At 37.0% G+C, this 16,383-nt stretch overlaps 2 protein-coding genes across 12 annotated transcripts in view; one reads left to right on the top strand and one right to left on the bottom strand.

The window, feature by feature from the left end:
• VEZT (vezatin, adherens junctions transmembrane protein) overlaps positions 1-11,051 on the bottom strand; it is a 79,300-nt gene extending 68,249 nt beyond the window's left edge. For 6 of the 9 annotated variants that reach the window (XM_019446471.2, XM_019446470.2, XM_053895831.1 and 3 more), the window contains exon 1: positions 10,912-11,050. In XM_019446471.2, the coding sequence (XP_019302016.1) occupies positions 10,912-10,947 (36 nt within the window). In that variant the 5' untranslated portion in view covers positions 10,948-11,050. Of the gene's footprint in view, positions 1-10,911 lie in introns of all 9 variants that reach the window. The other 3 variants (XM_019446473.2, XM_019446472.2, XM_019446474.2) reach the window with 2 other exon arrangements.
• Positions 11,052-11,303: 252 nt separating this feature from the next.
• FGD6 (FYVE, RhoGEF and PH domain containing 6) overlaps positions 11,304-16,383 on the top strand; it is a 120,324-nt gene continuing 115,244 nt past the window's right edge. For 2 of the 3 annotated variants that reach the window (XM_019446468.2, XM_019446469.2), the window contains exon 1: positions 11,305-11,597. In XM_019446468.2, coding sequence (XP_019302013.2) covers positions 11,582-11,597 — 16 coding nt within the window. In that variant the 5' untranslated portion in view covers positions 11,305-11,581. Of the gene's footprint in view, positions 11,598-16,383 lie in introns of all 3 variants that reach the window. The other variant, XM_019446467.2, reaches the window with a different exon arrangement.

Here is a 16,383-nt window from a genome sequence, read left to right on the forward strand (position 1 = left end):
TAAAGAGGCAGTTCAAAGAAAAAAAATACACAAATGGGTGAATACAAATAAAAACATGCTAGACTTTACCCTTGATTGAAGGAGTGCAAATTCAAACAAAGATATAATTTTAACCTGATAGTTGGCGACGGTTAAGTTTGGTCATGTATAGTGTTGGTAAGGGTATAAGGAAAAAGATACTTCAGATGCCATTAATGGGAGTATGTAAAAATATTAATATATCCATTGATCTAGCAATTCTACTAGGCATTGATCCTATAGATATTATACAACATTTCTATGTGTATTATGAGTATATATTTGCTTGTATGTATATATGAATATAATTGCACTGAAAATGATCTGGCAGAAAACTGAGGAGAGTGGTTACTTCTAGGAAGAAAAGGAAGATTAAGGGAGGGCTGATGCTTTCCCTGTATTATTTGACTTTTTCATAATGAGAATACATTCATGTGTTATTTGTGCGGAAAAAGGTGCCCAGTGTAAGGCCTAATAAAAAAGGTGTCGAATTGTTGGTTTAGCAAATGAATAGAATGATCCTGTGCACTTGTCTATATCAAAATTAATCATCTAGTCAACTATTACACAGTTCCATTACTTAAAATGTCAGTAAAATATCAAATGCTAACTGCTGTCAGATGTCAGATGTCATCTGATCTCTTTAAGTCCATTATTAAACACAAGAAGCAGTAGGAAAAGGCAGTTAGCTACTAACAGAAGGCAGTAGAAGACAGGAGGCATTGGCACAGAGATATGAAAGTGTATAATGTAGGAGTGACTTTGTCAATGAAGACTTCAATTTATAATAAACCTGTGCTTACCTAGAAGGCTTTGTTTCCAGTCCCTTGTTAAAACAATCTATCAAATTACTTACAGGTAACTTTTCTTTAAAGATTTATATCTGTTTTTAATTTCTTCAGAAAAGAAAGTACTGTAATGTAAGTTATATATTTTTAAAAGTTTCTGCCATGCCAAAGGAATCTCTAAAAGATCTTTTATTCAAAACAAAATCTTTATGAAAAAAAGATTTTCTATAATTAAGGGCTTTGTTGGAGGATATTTGCCTGGAAACAATTATTTATTAGTTATTAAAAATATTTTAGAAGTCTTTTCTCCTTGAATATAGCTTATAGCTATAGGTATAAATGTAATTATTACATGTAAAACAGCAATTTTCTGGGAAAATATGATGGAAAAGGAGGAATTCCTGTTGTTAATTGCTATTATTTCCTTATTTCTTTCCAGGTTAACTGCAGAACATCACAAAATAAGCTGATGAGGAAGAGTGTCATTACCAAATTATGCAAGGTAGCTGTTTTCTCTATTTTTAATGAAAATGCTTTTAGATATAAAGAGCTAAAATCATCATAATTTACAAACTCTACAAAGGAAAATAAATTTACCCATTACAATTAATTATATTGTCAATATACTGAATTCCTACAGACTTTTCACTCACCTTTAAATCAGTACACAATCAGAAAGCATAATTTGAAAATAACTACTCACTGCTTCCCCTACCCCCAACCTTAAACCTCGGATAGATAATACCATAAAAAGTACCTTGCAAAATTAATTCTAAAATAACAGGAAATACTTTTTGTAGTTTACATATTTCAACGTAACTTCTAAATTACTATACCCAAAGCTCTGAATCCAAGCATTAATTTAATTGTTCCTCAATATGAGCAAAGCAAATCTAATCACAGAAATCAAAAAGATTAAGTAAGCTAAAAGCATCCAGAAAAATTGGTCTTACTAATTAAACTACTCACGGACAGCATAGTTATAATTTCTCCAATTGACCTAGATGAAAAATTTATTGCCTTTTGCCCATATTCTTCTGATCCATACACTTCTTTCTTTGATGGTTCCCACTTGTTTCTCCAGAAGAACCACACTACAAAATGGCCACTGAACTGGAGGGTGTGTCTTCATCATTACTAAGCATTTTCCAATCAGAAGCAGCTCTTTGAAAAAAACCTCAACATAATTCCTTCAATATCACTCAGTAACTGCAGAAGTAATAGAAGGAGTAGGGGTTTTTAAACGCCTTTAAAGGATATTACTTAATAATTATGTTTACTTAAAAATTTTTTGTAAACTAGCAGCAGGTAAGACTTATATTCATAAATTTTCCTGGCTGCAGGCTTCTAAGATTTTCCAATCAAAATCAATCTTATCCAATTAATCATATTAAGTGTTATACACAACAAAAAGTTTTAAAAAGAGTGACTTCACATTTTTTCCATACAATAGCACGAATGTACTTAAGTACAATTGTATATAGTACAAAACAAAATCTATCCATCAAAAAAAAAAAAAAAGCTTGAAGAGATGCAAAGGGAGAAAACTGACTTGCACAGCTTATACACTCAACTGATTAAATATAAAGAACGACAATGACTTGGTCTTAACTAAGAGAAAGGAAGGTAGCAATGGTGGATTGAGTGCTCCCTAGTTCTGATTCTACCCTTAATATCATTTAGTATCTGATTAATGAACTGGCATATAATGGGCATTTATTGGATGCAGGGCAGAAGCAAGGTGAGGAAGTAAAACTCATTTTTAACTACTTAAAAAAAAATTAGAACCAAGTCAAACACACAGGCAACATGTTGTGAGAAGAGCATGCGATAAACATTAGAATGAGGTCTGGATATTATTAGATCACATCCAACCTTATTGTCTTTTTTCCTTATCCCAAATGATAATAAAAAGAGTAGAAAAAGCATTTGTGGTTCCCTTAAGAGATAAAGGAGAGATTTTTCTCTCAAAATGGTGTATTATGCACTTTCATCAGAAAGGGAGAAGCTGTAAGGAAGAGTGAAACTAAAAGGATGGGGCAAGATATATATAGAAGGAGAAAATCCACTTCAATAAAGTTGTTAAAGAGACATGAAATTAATGGTGTGGATTAATCAACAAAATCCCAACTTTGGGAACTACAGAAACACTGGTTCAGAACCGAGAAAACTAAAATTGAGTAAGAGTTCCTGATCTAAAAATGGACTGGAAATGAGCCAAATCTCTTCCTGTATTTCCTAATTAATGGAGAACTCTAAGGGCTTGACTCTTATTTACTCAACCTTATGAGTTCAAGCCCCATCCTGGGTGTAGAGAATAAAATAAATAAACTTAAAAAAAAAGAAAGCCTTTAATAGAACTGTGTAAAAATACCAAGACAACCATAAAAATAATTTAAGCACTGGGGCACCCAGGTGGTTCAGTCAGTTAAGTATCGGACTAGGTTTCAGCTCAGGTCATGATTTCAGTTTGTACATTCAAGCCCTATGTCAGGCTCTGTGCTGACAGTGTAGGTAGGGCCTGCTTGGAATTCTCTCTCTCCCTCTCTCAACTGCCCCTCCCCCACTTCTCTCTCAAAAATAAACATTAAAAAATTTTTTTAAATTTTTTTAATGTTAAACTCTTTTTTTTTTTTTGCCCCAAATCTGTTGTTTCATTGGTTTTATTTTACTTTTTTAAATGTTAAAATCCTCATTAGAGATCTGTGGATATGTGAAGCCAAAATGGAAGGAATATCACCCAGACAGAAAAAAGCAAAGACTTGTTCCCCAAGAATAATTTTTATAACTTGTGTTAAACAAATTTATTATTGCACATCTGGTAATAAACTAGCTTTGGCCTTAATGATTAATCTTTTATGTCAATAGGGTTCTAATTTAACAACTCATTAATAAGTATTCTTTCAATTTCAGATAGTGATAAAAGCATGAGTTTTGCTATGCTTCCAAGCTCAGCTACTATTTAGAAGTAGAGTATTTTATACAATTGTGGAATTTTATGTACCGCAGAAAACTGAAGATGAATTTTAAGTGAAAATGAGATGACACAATACCTTAAATTTTATAATTATTCCAGACAGCAATTCCATTATCAAAATACCAAATACTGTCAATATATACATTCACAGACAAAAAACAATTTTCTTCCATTAGTCAAATCAATAATGCAAATAGAAAGAATCTACAAATAATATTTAACCTTCAAATATAGAAAAGATACTGGAATTAAAATTTTTAAAATTAAAATATATAAAAATAACATAAAGAAAGGAGAATCTCTCAAGTAAGGAAGGATTTTTTACACTGACTTTTACGTGTGAGAGATTGGGTGAGAGCCATCTCACATTTATCTTAGTGTGGGGATGGGGAGGAGTACGCCTGAACATAATGGCAACAAAGAGTTAACATTTAATAATTTACTGAGAAGTACGAAGGAGGGAAAGAGATAAGAGGTGCAAAAATTAGCTTTCCCAGTCATGAACAAAGGAAAAGAGAATGAATTTCAATAAAAACCAAAGAATTCAGCCACCGAAATAGGGTTATCATGGACAGATATGAAAGAGTAAAGAGTCCCTTGAGGACAACTTTGTCCCTATAGTGTAGTTACGAAGAAATGGTTTAGATACACTACAAATAATGCAAAGAGGTAGAAATATTTGTCCTTCAGATAAAAACCTCTTATTTTCAGGTACTCTTTCCTCTGGGCATGGAAGGATTCAAAATAGGATGAATGGCTCAAAGTTCTGCAATTAATTTATAATGAAAAAATCTGAAAGCTACAAAAGAGCAACATCAGAACTTTATAACACCTGCCTAAGGCCAATAGAGACTACATACTCTCAAAAGATCTTACAGATAACAATTACAGACTAAAATGATGATATTGGCATTTCAGTATTTATTTTGCAGAGTACCCATGTTAGACATGCTGTTCATCATTTTCGAAACTTTGTCCTGTTGTTGTTCTGCCTGAGAGGTCCAAGTCTGAGGTTATGCTTTCCACTCCTTTCCATTGGAGCCTCTTGGGGTTGTTAGGTTCCAAGATAACAGAATTAACTTTGAAGGTATATTTGGAGTCTAGTACTGATAAAAAGAAGGTCAGATTCTGGGGCAAGGACTGGGACCTGGACCTGGGAATCTCACTCTTTCTTTTCTTTCTTAATTCTCTACTACATCATCTTTCAGTGTAGCCCTGGTCCTCCCAAAGTAGCAGCACTCAAAGATGACCTCTGGGTCAATATTATAAGAAAAGATAGTAGAGTTGCTAATACTCCAGGAAATTGATATTAAATCAAGGCACTTAAAAAAGAGTTTTAAGTAGGGAAAGGATATAGTTGGGAGTACTTTCCAAAACTCTGCTTGACTTAAAATTTAAAATTTTAATTTTAATGTAGCATATGACATTGAGTCTTTTTTAAAAAATTTTTTTTAATGTTTATTTCTGAGACAGAGAGAGAGACAGAGCATGAGCGGGGGAGGGGCAGAGAGAGAGGGAGACACAGAATCAGAAGCAGGCTCCAGGCTCTGAGCTGTCAGCACAGAGCCTGACACGGGGCTCGAACTCACAAACCGTGAGATCATGACCTAAGCCGAAGTCAGTTGCTCAACCGACTGAGCCACCCAGGCGCCCCCTGAGTAAGTCTTAAGACATAAATGCGTTTAACGTCTGACTCTAAAAATCATTAAAACAACAGTGTTAAAACAAATACACCAAAAATATCCAGTCAAATTTTCTTAGGGTAGGAGAGGTTTAAGAGACAGGAAAGCTAAATGTAAGATTTCTCAAATTATCTTGCAGCTAGGATTCTAGATACAAAGTGGGCTTTTCTTTCTCTCTTCCTCCTTCCTTCTTTCCTTTGTTCCAATATGTGTTACCAGCTTTCTGGTAATGCAGAGGCAGTTGCGGTAGAGACAGTGGATAGATTCTGAGTTCCAGTACCACTGTACCAGCTTTGTGGGTTATCGAGAGGCAGATGTGATGGTTTCCTGACTCTTACGTTGTTGCTTATGATCATGATCATGTGTTCTCAGCTTCATGAGCATAACAACCTTGATAGATACTGGGTTCCTCATTTTCTATCACCCACCCAGGTTGATGTCCAACCCCCACCCACCCCACCCCTGTCTTTAGCAAGAATTCTTCTATTAGATCAGTTTAGCCAAAACCACTCTTTCTTTCTTTCTTTTTTTTTTTTAATGTTTATGTATTTTTGAGAGAGAGAGAGAGACAGAATGTGAGTGGCAGGGGAGGGGGGAGATAGAATTCCAAGCAGGCTCCAGGCTCCAAGCTGTCAGAGCTGTCAGCACACAGCCCGATGAGGGGCTCACACCCACAAGCAGCGAGATCATGACCTGAGTTGAAGTCGGACACTTCACTGACTGAGCCACCCAGGCTCCCCAAAACCCCTCTTATCCCAGTGTTTCCTCTTAGTAATTAAATTCCCTCTTGCCCAGGCTATATTTGCAACTAAGTCTGGTTCTCACTGAGGTCTCTTCTATTGTGATAGCCAGGATTAAAATCTGTTTTTACTGCTTTAAATATTGTCTAGCTCTGGTTTTTCACAGTATATCCCATGAACAAATGAGGTATACATGTTAATAAACTTGTTTGTTTTTCTCTGTTAATGTATCTTTTTTTTTTTTAATTCTTTTTTTCAACGTTTTTTATTTATTTTTGGGACAGAGAGAGACAGAGCATGAACGGGGGAGGGGCAGAGAGAGAGGGAGACACAGAATCGGAAACAGGCTCCAGGCTCCGAGCCATCAGCCCAGAGCCTGACGCGGGGCTCGAACTCACGGACCGCGAGATCGTGACCTGGCTGAAGTCGGACAGCTTAACCGACTGCGCCACCCAGGCGCCCCTAATGTATCTTTTAATACAGGGTTCTCAGCCAAGAAGTAGAAGGGTAGAGGAGGGAAAATTATTTTTCTCCCCTATATTCCCTATTTGTAAAGTCAGTTCTAGAACACAGAGATGAGAAACTGCCTCATTTAGAAGGTGAGAGTAAAAATGTTCACAAATTGGAAGATTTAGTATTGTAAAGATGTCAAGTCTCTCCAAATCAATTGAATCTGTTGAATCAATCAATAGATTCAAAGCAATTCCAATCAGAATCTCAGCCTTTTTTTTTCTTAACTGAAATTGACCAGCTGATTCTAAAATTTACTTGGAAATGCAAAGGACCAAAAATAGCAAAAGCAACCTTGAAGGAAAATAAAGCTGAAAGGTTTATCCAATCAGACATTTTTTATTAAGTTATAGTGGTTAAAATAATGTTATTGGCATAAGAATGGTCAAATTGGCCAATGGAAAAGAGAGCATCCAGAAATAGAGCCACACATACAAGGTTTCCTAATTTATTACAAAGGCAACATGGTAGTTCAGTGGAAGAATGGTCAGTTGAGTAAATGCCAGGTTAACCAGACATCTATTTGAAAAACAAATTATGTTGACCTTTACTTGATACCATACAAAAATCAGTTCCACATGGATGACGGATCTAAATGCAAAAGGTAAAATAAAGCTTTGAGAGAAAATACATTTGTAACCTTAAAGTAGGCAAATATTTCTTTAAAAGTACTAACTACAAAAGAAGGTTTAATTGGATTATAAGAAAGTTAAGAGCTTCTGTTCACTGAAAGGCACAATTAAGAGAGTGCTACATATATCCTGAGATAAGATATCTGAAGTACACATATCCAACAAAGGACTTGTATCAGGTATATGTAAAGAACTCCTTTAAATCAGTAAAAGAGATAACCCAATTGAAAAATATGCAAAAAACTTGAATTGGCTTTTCAAAAGTAGATAAACAATGGGTGGGGTCATAAACATATAAAAAAGACTCTCAACTTCCTTATCAGGAAAATGCAAATTAACAGCACAGACCCTGCCTGGGATTCTCCCCCTCCAATCTCTGCCCCTCCCCAGCTCTTAGGTACAGGTGCATAAGTGTACATACGCACTCTCTTTTTCTCAGAATAAATAAATACACTTAAAAAAAAAAAACAAAACAGACTGATATTAACAAGTGTTGGTGAGGATGTAGAGCAACTAGACCTCTTATAGACTGCTGGTAGGAGTATAAACTGGTATAACTGGGTTGGAATATTTGGCAGTACCTACAAAAGGTAAACATATACATTTCCTATGACTCAGTAATTTCACTTCTAAATATATATACAACAGAAATATGTTCAACAAGGGGCGCCTGGGTGGTTCAGTTGGTTGAGCATCCAACTCTTGATCTTGGCTCAGGTCATGATCTCATGGTTCCTGAGTTCGAGACTTGCAATGGGCTGACAGTGTGGAGCCTGCTTGGAATTCTCTCCCTTTCTCTCTGCCCCAACTTAAAATAATAATAGTAATAATAATAAAGAAATACGTTCAACAAAACATACATACTAAGCAGCACTATTCATAATAGTCCCGAATTGGATGCTACTCAAAGACCATGAACAGTAAGATGGATTAAAAAGCTGTCATACGTTCACATGGAATACTATGGAGAAATAACAAATGCTCGCATGACAATATGGATGAATCTAACAAAACCAGAAAGAAGAAAAGTTAGCCAAAAAAGAGATATACAAATAGAATTGCACAGTGTATAAACTATAAAAATAGGCAAAATTAAGTTCGTTATTCCAAGTCTGAATAATGGTTATATCTGAAGTGGGCAGAACCGACAAAAGAAATAAGAGGTAGCTTCTGGTGTGATGGTGATGTTCAGTTTCTTGATCTGGCTGCTGCTGCTTACATTGGTGTATTCAACATGTTAAAATTCATCAATCTGCACACACTTATGATTTGTACACTTTCCTCATTGATATTATGCTACAGAAAAGATTAATGTACATGACAAAAGGCAAGTCAATTAAACAGCAAACTGGAAGAAATTTTCTACAATTTCTTACAAGGCCCAAGTAACATATGAAGAACTCATGCAAGTCAATTTTTAAGAAGCTAGCATCCAATAGGAAAATGGACAAAAAAATACAAAAAGAAACAGGCAAGTAAAGAAATAAAAATGGTTCCAATAAATGCATAGAATATACACTAGAACAATGGAATGCTATTTTTCCTATCAAATTATCAAAGATTAAAAGAAACTAAGAAGGCTGTTGCTGAGGATTTGGTGAAATCAATGCTCTTATTCCTAACGGAAACATAAATTAGTATAACCTTTCTGTATAAGTCTTAAAAAATTGTCATATCCTTTGACCCGCTAGTTTCACCTCTAGAAATTATTCTAAGGAAAAATCAGAGTTGCAGTTAAAGATGGTATCATATCAGTGTTGATACAATGGTTATTTTGAAACAATATAATTATCCAATAATGGGAAAATGGTTATATTATGATAAACATGCATGCAGGGATATTATGTTATTAACAATATTTTCAAAGAGTAATGAATAGTTAGACTCATGATAAATTTAAGTGAAAAATACATTCAGAATTCTACGTATGATACATTTTTCTTTAAAAAATATCACACATTAAACATACATTTGCATAAAAAAAGTCTGTAAGAACACAATACTGTAACGTTAATAGGGGCCATCTTTGGCTGGTAGATTAACAGATAATTGTAATTTTGTGGCTTATTTTCTATAATGAAATGTTCTTTGGGCATTCATTACTATTATATTCAGAAATCTAAGAAAATAGGGTAAAAAAAAAAATAACATCCGCCCAGTTTTCTTTACCCTAGAAATCTGAGTAACCTACATTTTTGTCTCTCCTTCAGCTCCCACATTCAATCTGTAACTGCTTCCTTGATTTTACCTTAGAATTATCTGTCCAAGGCATTATTCCATCATTTTTTCTCTCATTTCCAAAATTCAAACACTTGTCTTCCCTAATGAGCTCCTCCAATCGACTCCTCATTTTGATAAAATGGCCCTATCTTTCAATACTGCTACATTCTAGCCACATGAAGCCACTTTATATAGCGACCCTCCCACTCATGCCCCTAAAAAAATCCACACCAGGTACTTTCACACCTCCTAACCTTGGCATATTCAGTTCTTTCCCGGTAATGCATTTTCTCCTTTCGATCTGTCTAATCCGATTCATAGCTCAAGATTTATCTCCGGTATCATTTACTGGGTGTAGCTTCTCTGAGGCCACAAGAATAGACTCCTGTTTCCAAATCAATCCTCCAACGACAGTTTATACATATTTCAACATTTACCATTCTGCACTTAGTGCCTCGCTTTCTCACTGTATGGAATAGGCCATTTCTTTTTAAAAATTTCTTACAATCTATTTGGATGAGTGAACATAAAGCATACATATTTGCAATATATCTATAACGGGTGTGAATTTTCTCCTGCATCTGATAGATAAGTGGCAACAAAATACTCGCTATAGAGAGTGTGTGTGTGTGTGTGTGTGTGTGTGTGTGTGTGTGCGTGCGCGCGCGCGCCTGTGTGTGTTTCATTCAAGATGGCAGAGAACGTCTTAAAATAGTCCCACACAAAAGCACTCACACCCAGAGCCTCGAGTCAGAAGAACGGGCTACACCTAGCGCAACGGCAAAGGACAAAAGAATTAGACCTAGATGTTGATATGCCTCGGTCCTAAATACTCGCAGTAGGTCCCACACACAGATTTTAAAACGTGTTAGAAAACGGGCACCTGCTGCCTTCATTACGAGGGCCACGCCTCGACCGTGAAGGATGACCTGAGGCACTTCTGGATACTGACCCAAAAGATCGAGGACGAAAAAGGGGGAGGCTAAGTTGTATTCAGGAGTATCCAAAAGGCACGATAGGACCCCGCCCCGCTCGGGCAGAGTACGCCCGCGAGCATATCCATCCCCGGGGAAGGAACAAGCAGGGGGCGCCTGTCCACCGGCCTACCAACGGAGCCCCAGCTGGGAATTCTGGGCGGGCCTGAGGCCGAGGCTGCCGCGGCAAGGGTGCCTGGGGCTACACCTGTCAGGCTGCCACCAACACTAGGCCCAGAAATCGCCGAGATTCGAGGACCTAGGCGGGCAGGAGCGTCACCCAATCCGTTGTCCCGGGATCGGCCCTTCGCCTTCCCCCCTGTCCGTCTCAAACAAAGGCAATCCACATCCACCGCCATTTTCCCCTTACCTCAAAAACCACCTCTTCGTCAAAGTCCGGTGTCATCCTTCTCCGCCATGCCACCCGCCTCAGCACGATGGGAAATGAAGGCGGGAGAACAGGCGGCACCACGGCGTCTGCTACCGACTGTCCCGTCTGTCCAGAAAACTACAATTCCCAGAATGCTTCGCAGCGCACGCCCCCTCTCAGGGCCACTTATTGGAGCAAAGGATGAGCGTGTGGGTGGGAGGGGCAGGAGCGGGAGGAAGCCCGAGCTCACTGATTGGAGGAGGTTGGAACTATTGTCCGCCTTTTACGGCTGCGAAGAGCAGGGGGCGCCTGAAGTACAGATTTTTTTTTTTTTTTTTTTTTTTTTTTCTGGAGCTGGACTGGGGCGCGCGCCGGCGAAGCCGCGGTGAGCCCTGCTCGTGCCCGTGCCTGGCCGTCCTCCCCGAGCTCTGCTGGGAGGCGCTCGTGCTCGCCTGCCCGCCGCCTGCGGCTCGCGCCCGGGAGCGCCGCTGGGTCCCTGGAGCCGGTCGCGTCCTTTGTGCGGCGCTCTGCTTGCGCCGCGGGACCTTCGGACGGAATGCGGCCCCTGGCAGAAGCTTTTCTCTTCTTGAAGAGAACTCTGGAAACAATGGATTGTAAGAGGAGCATGGATTGAGGGGGGCTAACGGGGAAACGAGCTGCACGGGGAATCATGACTTCTGCCGCGGGTAAGTGACGGCGCTCGCGCTGCCGCTGGAAAGTTTCTAGCGAGCGCTGCTAGTCTTGGGCTCTGGAGCAACTTTCTCCTCCCGGGTGGATTAACGGTGTTCCCCTTGCCTTTCCCGAGGGCTGTGGCAAGTACGGAGCAGACGGCGTGTGCTGCCGAATATTTTCGACCCTTCCTAACCAGAGGGGCTGGTTAGAAATCGTGTCTCTCTTGGGATCTCCCTTGAAACGGAGACCCGCATTGGGAGCTCTGCGCCAGGTGAATCACTAAATGTGAAGAGGGAAACATCTGCTCGTGTGTCCCAAAGTTTGGGCGACTTTGGCTTTGCGTGTGAAAATAGTTTAGATTCCCATGTTAAGAAATCAGTTATTCTAGGAAAGGGCAGTGTTCCCGGAGTGTTGAACTCAGCCACCGCTCTGAGTCGCTTTGAACCCAGTACCAACTGGAAACCCTGACCCTTACTAGATGCGGAGGTTTAGACATTGTGACTCCTCTCCCGGTGGTTTTTCCTGTTACCTGAGAAGCAGAGGAGTAGAATTGTCGATAGCAATGTTTTCCTCACCTCACCCAGTTTTTATGGGTTTTTTTCTGTTTCTACCTGGTTAGTCGAAGCCTTATTTTCTGTCTGCCTCCCATAGTCCTTTCTCTTCATCCAGATGACAAAGCCTGTAATTTACCTTTGTGTGAATTTTGCGGATTTCTTGGCGTTGTGTTTCTAAACAGTCTTAAGGGACAGTTCTTTATTTTCCAACATGATTAGTAAGGTAATTGCTAATTACTGTTAAAAGCGCTTTAAAAAAAAAAAAGCACTTTATAAGACTATAGGTTAATTTTTAAACCAGAACTTAATAATGCATTAAGTATTGCGGATTTTTCTTTATGCTTTTGCCCATGTTTAAAGAAATACGCTTCATTAAGAATTTTGTAGTACAATAGTGTTAGGCTTCCCCTCAAAGCTACTTCTAAAATCAGCACTTAAGTATGATCAATTTTTCTTTGCTTTTCATGGCATTTGTTTTAAATTTCTGCAACTTGAAGCTGTCAAACAGCACTCTCAATGTTCTGATTTGTATTATTTTTAACTCATAGATATATTGGAGTGTTGCATTGCTAGGTGTAATCAGATTACAGCTAACCAGGTAAAAAGTTAGGCAATAGGATAAGAAAGCAAGGAGTGAAGTATTCCTGAACATATTGCAGATCTTTCCTATTTAATGTTACATGTATGTATAAGAGATATGTTATCATACACTGTGAAAGTTGTTTATAAACTCTTTTCGTTACCAAGGGGAGACTTTCTACATACTTGAGGTGAACTGTTTTCATCTTAAATTTCTGTACCTCACCTTTTAATTTTTATTACTGACCCAGTCCACTTAATTTAAAATGTTTAGAAATTTAAAAGTCTTGCCAGCCATTTTAGCTCTCACCTCCTTTGGAGTTTCAAACACATTTAAAATATTCATACCTTAAATGTATTGTTTTCAATTCTAGTCCTAACAGTTTATAATGAACAGGTCCAGAAGCATTTAAGTATGTAAATCTGATTCAGGGCTCAGTCGGGAAGTTTGATTCTTTCATTTGAATTACCCTAGAATAATGCAAGCTACTTTTATATTTTATCAACTTTACAATTAATCCACAGACATTTTTGTGGTGTTTAAAAGAACACTTCCTGTGTTTAGCTGAGTTAGTTGGTTTTTACCATGGCTTGCTGAGAACATTAACTACCTTTTTGTCTGTTAAGATTTTTTATTCTTTATCATGTCTAAATAGAGAATATGGAAGAGAACTGGGGTTTTGTTTCCATTCTTATAAAATTATGTGTTTATCATTTTTGTAAACTCTTTATGATGCTTTTTGGTACATAATCAAATTAATTAAAACATTAAGAGTGTTATTTGCAGTTGGGGGAGGGGGTGTTTGTTTACATTAAATCTAATCTGATGTATTTGGGATGGTTTGGCTTCATTTTTTAAAAATAAGATAAATGTAGAACATCTAAGTTATATGTATCCTGAAGAAGAGCTTTCTTCGTTTTTCTGCATCTGTCAAAGAGTAGGCCAGTAATAGAGACTTTAGAATTAAGTCAGTATATGAAAAAGGAGAGATGATTATCAGTGTATATTTTGTATCTTTTAAAACCTATACAGCCTCATTAATGTGCTTTGCCTTTGGCCTGGCCAATAGCTAAGAAGGTGTGCACATGTGAACCACAGCCATCTGTGTCTAACAGATGACGCGTATGTTTGTAATAGTAAAATGGTACTAGTGCTTTACTTTCTTACCTTATTTTTCCCTGAAGCCAAACAGCTGTGTAAATAAAAGATTTGCTGCTTTGCTCTACACTTTTGGGTCTAAATGTTGTTACAGTATTAAGATCCAAAGGTGCTGGGTTCATTTCCAAACATCATGCACTTATTTCAAGAGTGACATAGGAGCAGGCCATAATTACTTGTTATTTTTTGAGTTGTGTTTCTTTCGAGATAGAGCCACTAAATAATAATAATAATAATAATAATAATGATAATAATAATATAAATTAAATAAATGTAGTTTAATAAATAATTTAATAAATTTAATAAATTAAAAGGATTTTGGATATTGCTATACCAGTGACTTAAATATTTGCTCTTACTAATGATTAATAACTCATTTAATAATCCTACTGAAGTTGATTCCTGCTAACTTTTCAGAATATTATTCTACATTTAAATGGATATTGATTTTTTTTTTTTTTAAAGAAATTGTCTGTTACTGAGACCTATTGAAGGGTATGTATGTGGCAGCTTTGACTATTCCCAGGCTCTATTTTCAGGACTGGGGATAGAGCATTATGTCAAAATGCCTCCTCTCTTGGAGATTGCCTTCTAATGGTGAAGACTGACAAAGTCCTACTGAAGAAATATCATATAAAGATAAGGGACTAGAGAATATAAGGATTCGCCTGAAGCAAGGATCACAGAAGTTATAATCTCGGAATCATATAGGCTTTAGAAATCTGTTCAAATCCCTCATTTACAAGTAAGGAAACTGAGGCAACCAGATCTTCACAAAGGCACAGAATTAGGTTAGCCAGCTGAGTTATGTTAATCTGCTTCCTCCAATACATAGTTAACAGTGGTGAGCTAATGTTCACAGTCATCTATTTAATGCAGTGAGTGAGCATTGAAAAGTGTTAGGTACATATGCTATGCTGTGTTTGTCGGGAATCAACCACCACTCATACGTATTTGCTTGAATTTCTACAAAACTAACAGAGAACAGGTATTTATGGCCCTTGGATGCTGATATGTGTATAATATGCTGATATGCTGATAATGTGTATAAAGCACATTTAAAGAAAATAGTGAAATTGTTACCAAAGAGTAAAAAACAATTTAACTAAAAAGCAAAAATTGATTGGTTAGATGGCCCTGAAGCTTTCGACAGGCTATAAGATTCAGAAAGTAAAAGATTAGTTTGATGAGACTGGATTTTTGTTTTTTGGGTTTGTTTGGTTTTTTTAGTTGTGGTAAAATACACATAAATTTTCCATCTTTACCATTTCTAAGTGTATAGTTCAGTAGTGTTAAATACCTTCATGTTGCCGTGCAGCCAGTCTCCAGGACTCTTTCCATCTTGCAAAACTGACTTTTTTTTTTTTTTAATTCCTTCAAAAATCCCAAAGATAAGATGTTTTAAGAATGGTTACAAAAATGAAATCAACATGACAGTTTGTCAGTTTTCATTATCTTGGGTAAGGTGGGAGGTTGGGAAGAGGCCTAGGGCAATCGTACTTTCCCTTAAGACTTAATAGGTCAAGAGTTTAATTTAATAGACTATTATAACAAGGTTTATCATTAGGTTTTGAATGGTTTTACAATTTTTTTCTACTTAAAAGTAACAGCATGTGTATTAAATAGCTAAGTGAAATTGTGTAGCTTGGGGAATTTGTATTAAATTATTTTGGAAGTATTTTTTTATTATCTTCTTTATTATGACATTATACCAGGAATTGAATGAGAGGGCATTTGTCATTGTGTGACCTTGGTTTGGGAAAATGATTGGTAAAAGGAAGTAGAGCACCCTATTCTCTCCCTCTCTCTCTACCCACCCCCCACACTTTCATGTCATATCTTCCCAAGTGTCGTGACTAATTTCCTTTGTTGAAAAGAAAATCATCACTAAATGAAGTATCAAAGCCTCTGTGTATTCAAGTACTTAATGTCCAACAGATATTTGGAAAGATTTATGGTTTTTGTTTAGTAAATTAAGTTTTTGTTAAGCATTAGATCCTGTTGGAGGAACAAACATGCAGTGTAAGAAGTATAAGATAAAATATTTTTACTTTAGGTATCCTTGGGGAAATGTGACTAGGTGATAAGAGATAGTTTATGTGGAAAAACGTAAAGAACTTTAAAAAAAATACAGATATTCGGGCTCTGTGTATCTTTATTTTATAGGTCTTTTGAGTGAGGCTTTTATTAGGTACCTTTAGGATAGGACCAGGTCTGTATAAACCTAGCATTGTATAATAGGTGTTTATTAAGTGCTTTTTATATAATGTCAAAGGAGGATTGCTACAATTGAAATTGTGGTCATCTTTTGTGTGTGTGTGTGGTTATCTTTTAAATGTACTACAGTAGTCATTATTAATTAAGGGTACACAGTATATTCACATGTGGAACTTAAAAGAATACACGTGTCCAGGCTGTATTCCCAGAATCTCTGATTGATTAGATGTGGTGTAGAACCTATACACATGACTTTTTAAAAAATAAAGCTCTGGGAAGGATTATAATGAA

This window comes from Panthera pardus, unplaced genomic scaffold (assembly GCF_024362965.1).
Source record: "Panthera pardus isolate Hobbes unplaced genomic scaffold, ASM2436296v1 HiC_scaffold_6, whole genome shotgun sequence".
In the NCBI taxonomy this organism is placed as follows: Eukaryota; Metazoa; Chordata; class Mammalia; order Carnivora; family Felidae; genus Panthera; species Panthera pardus.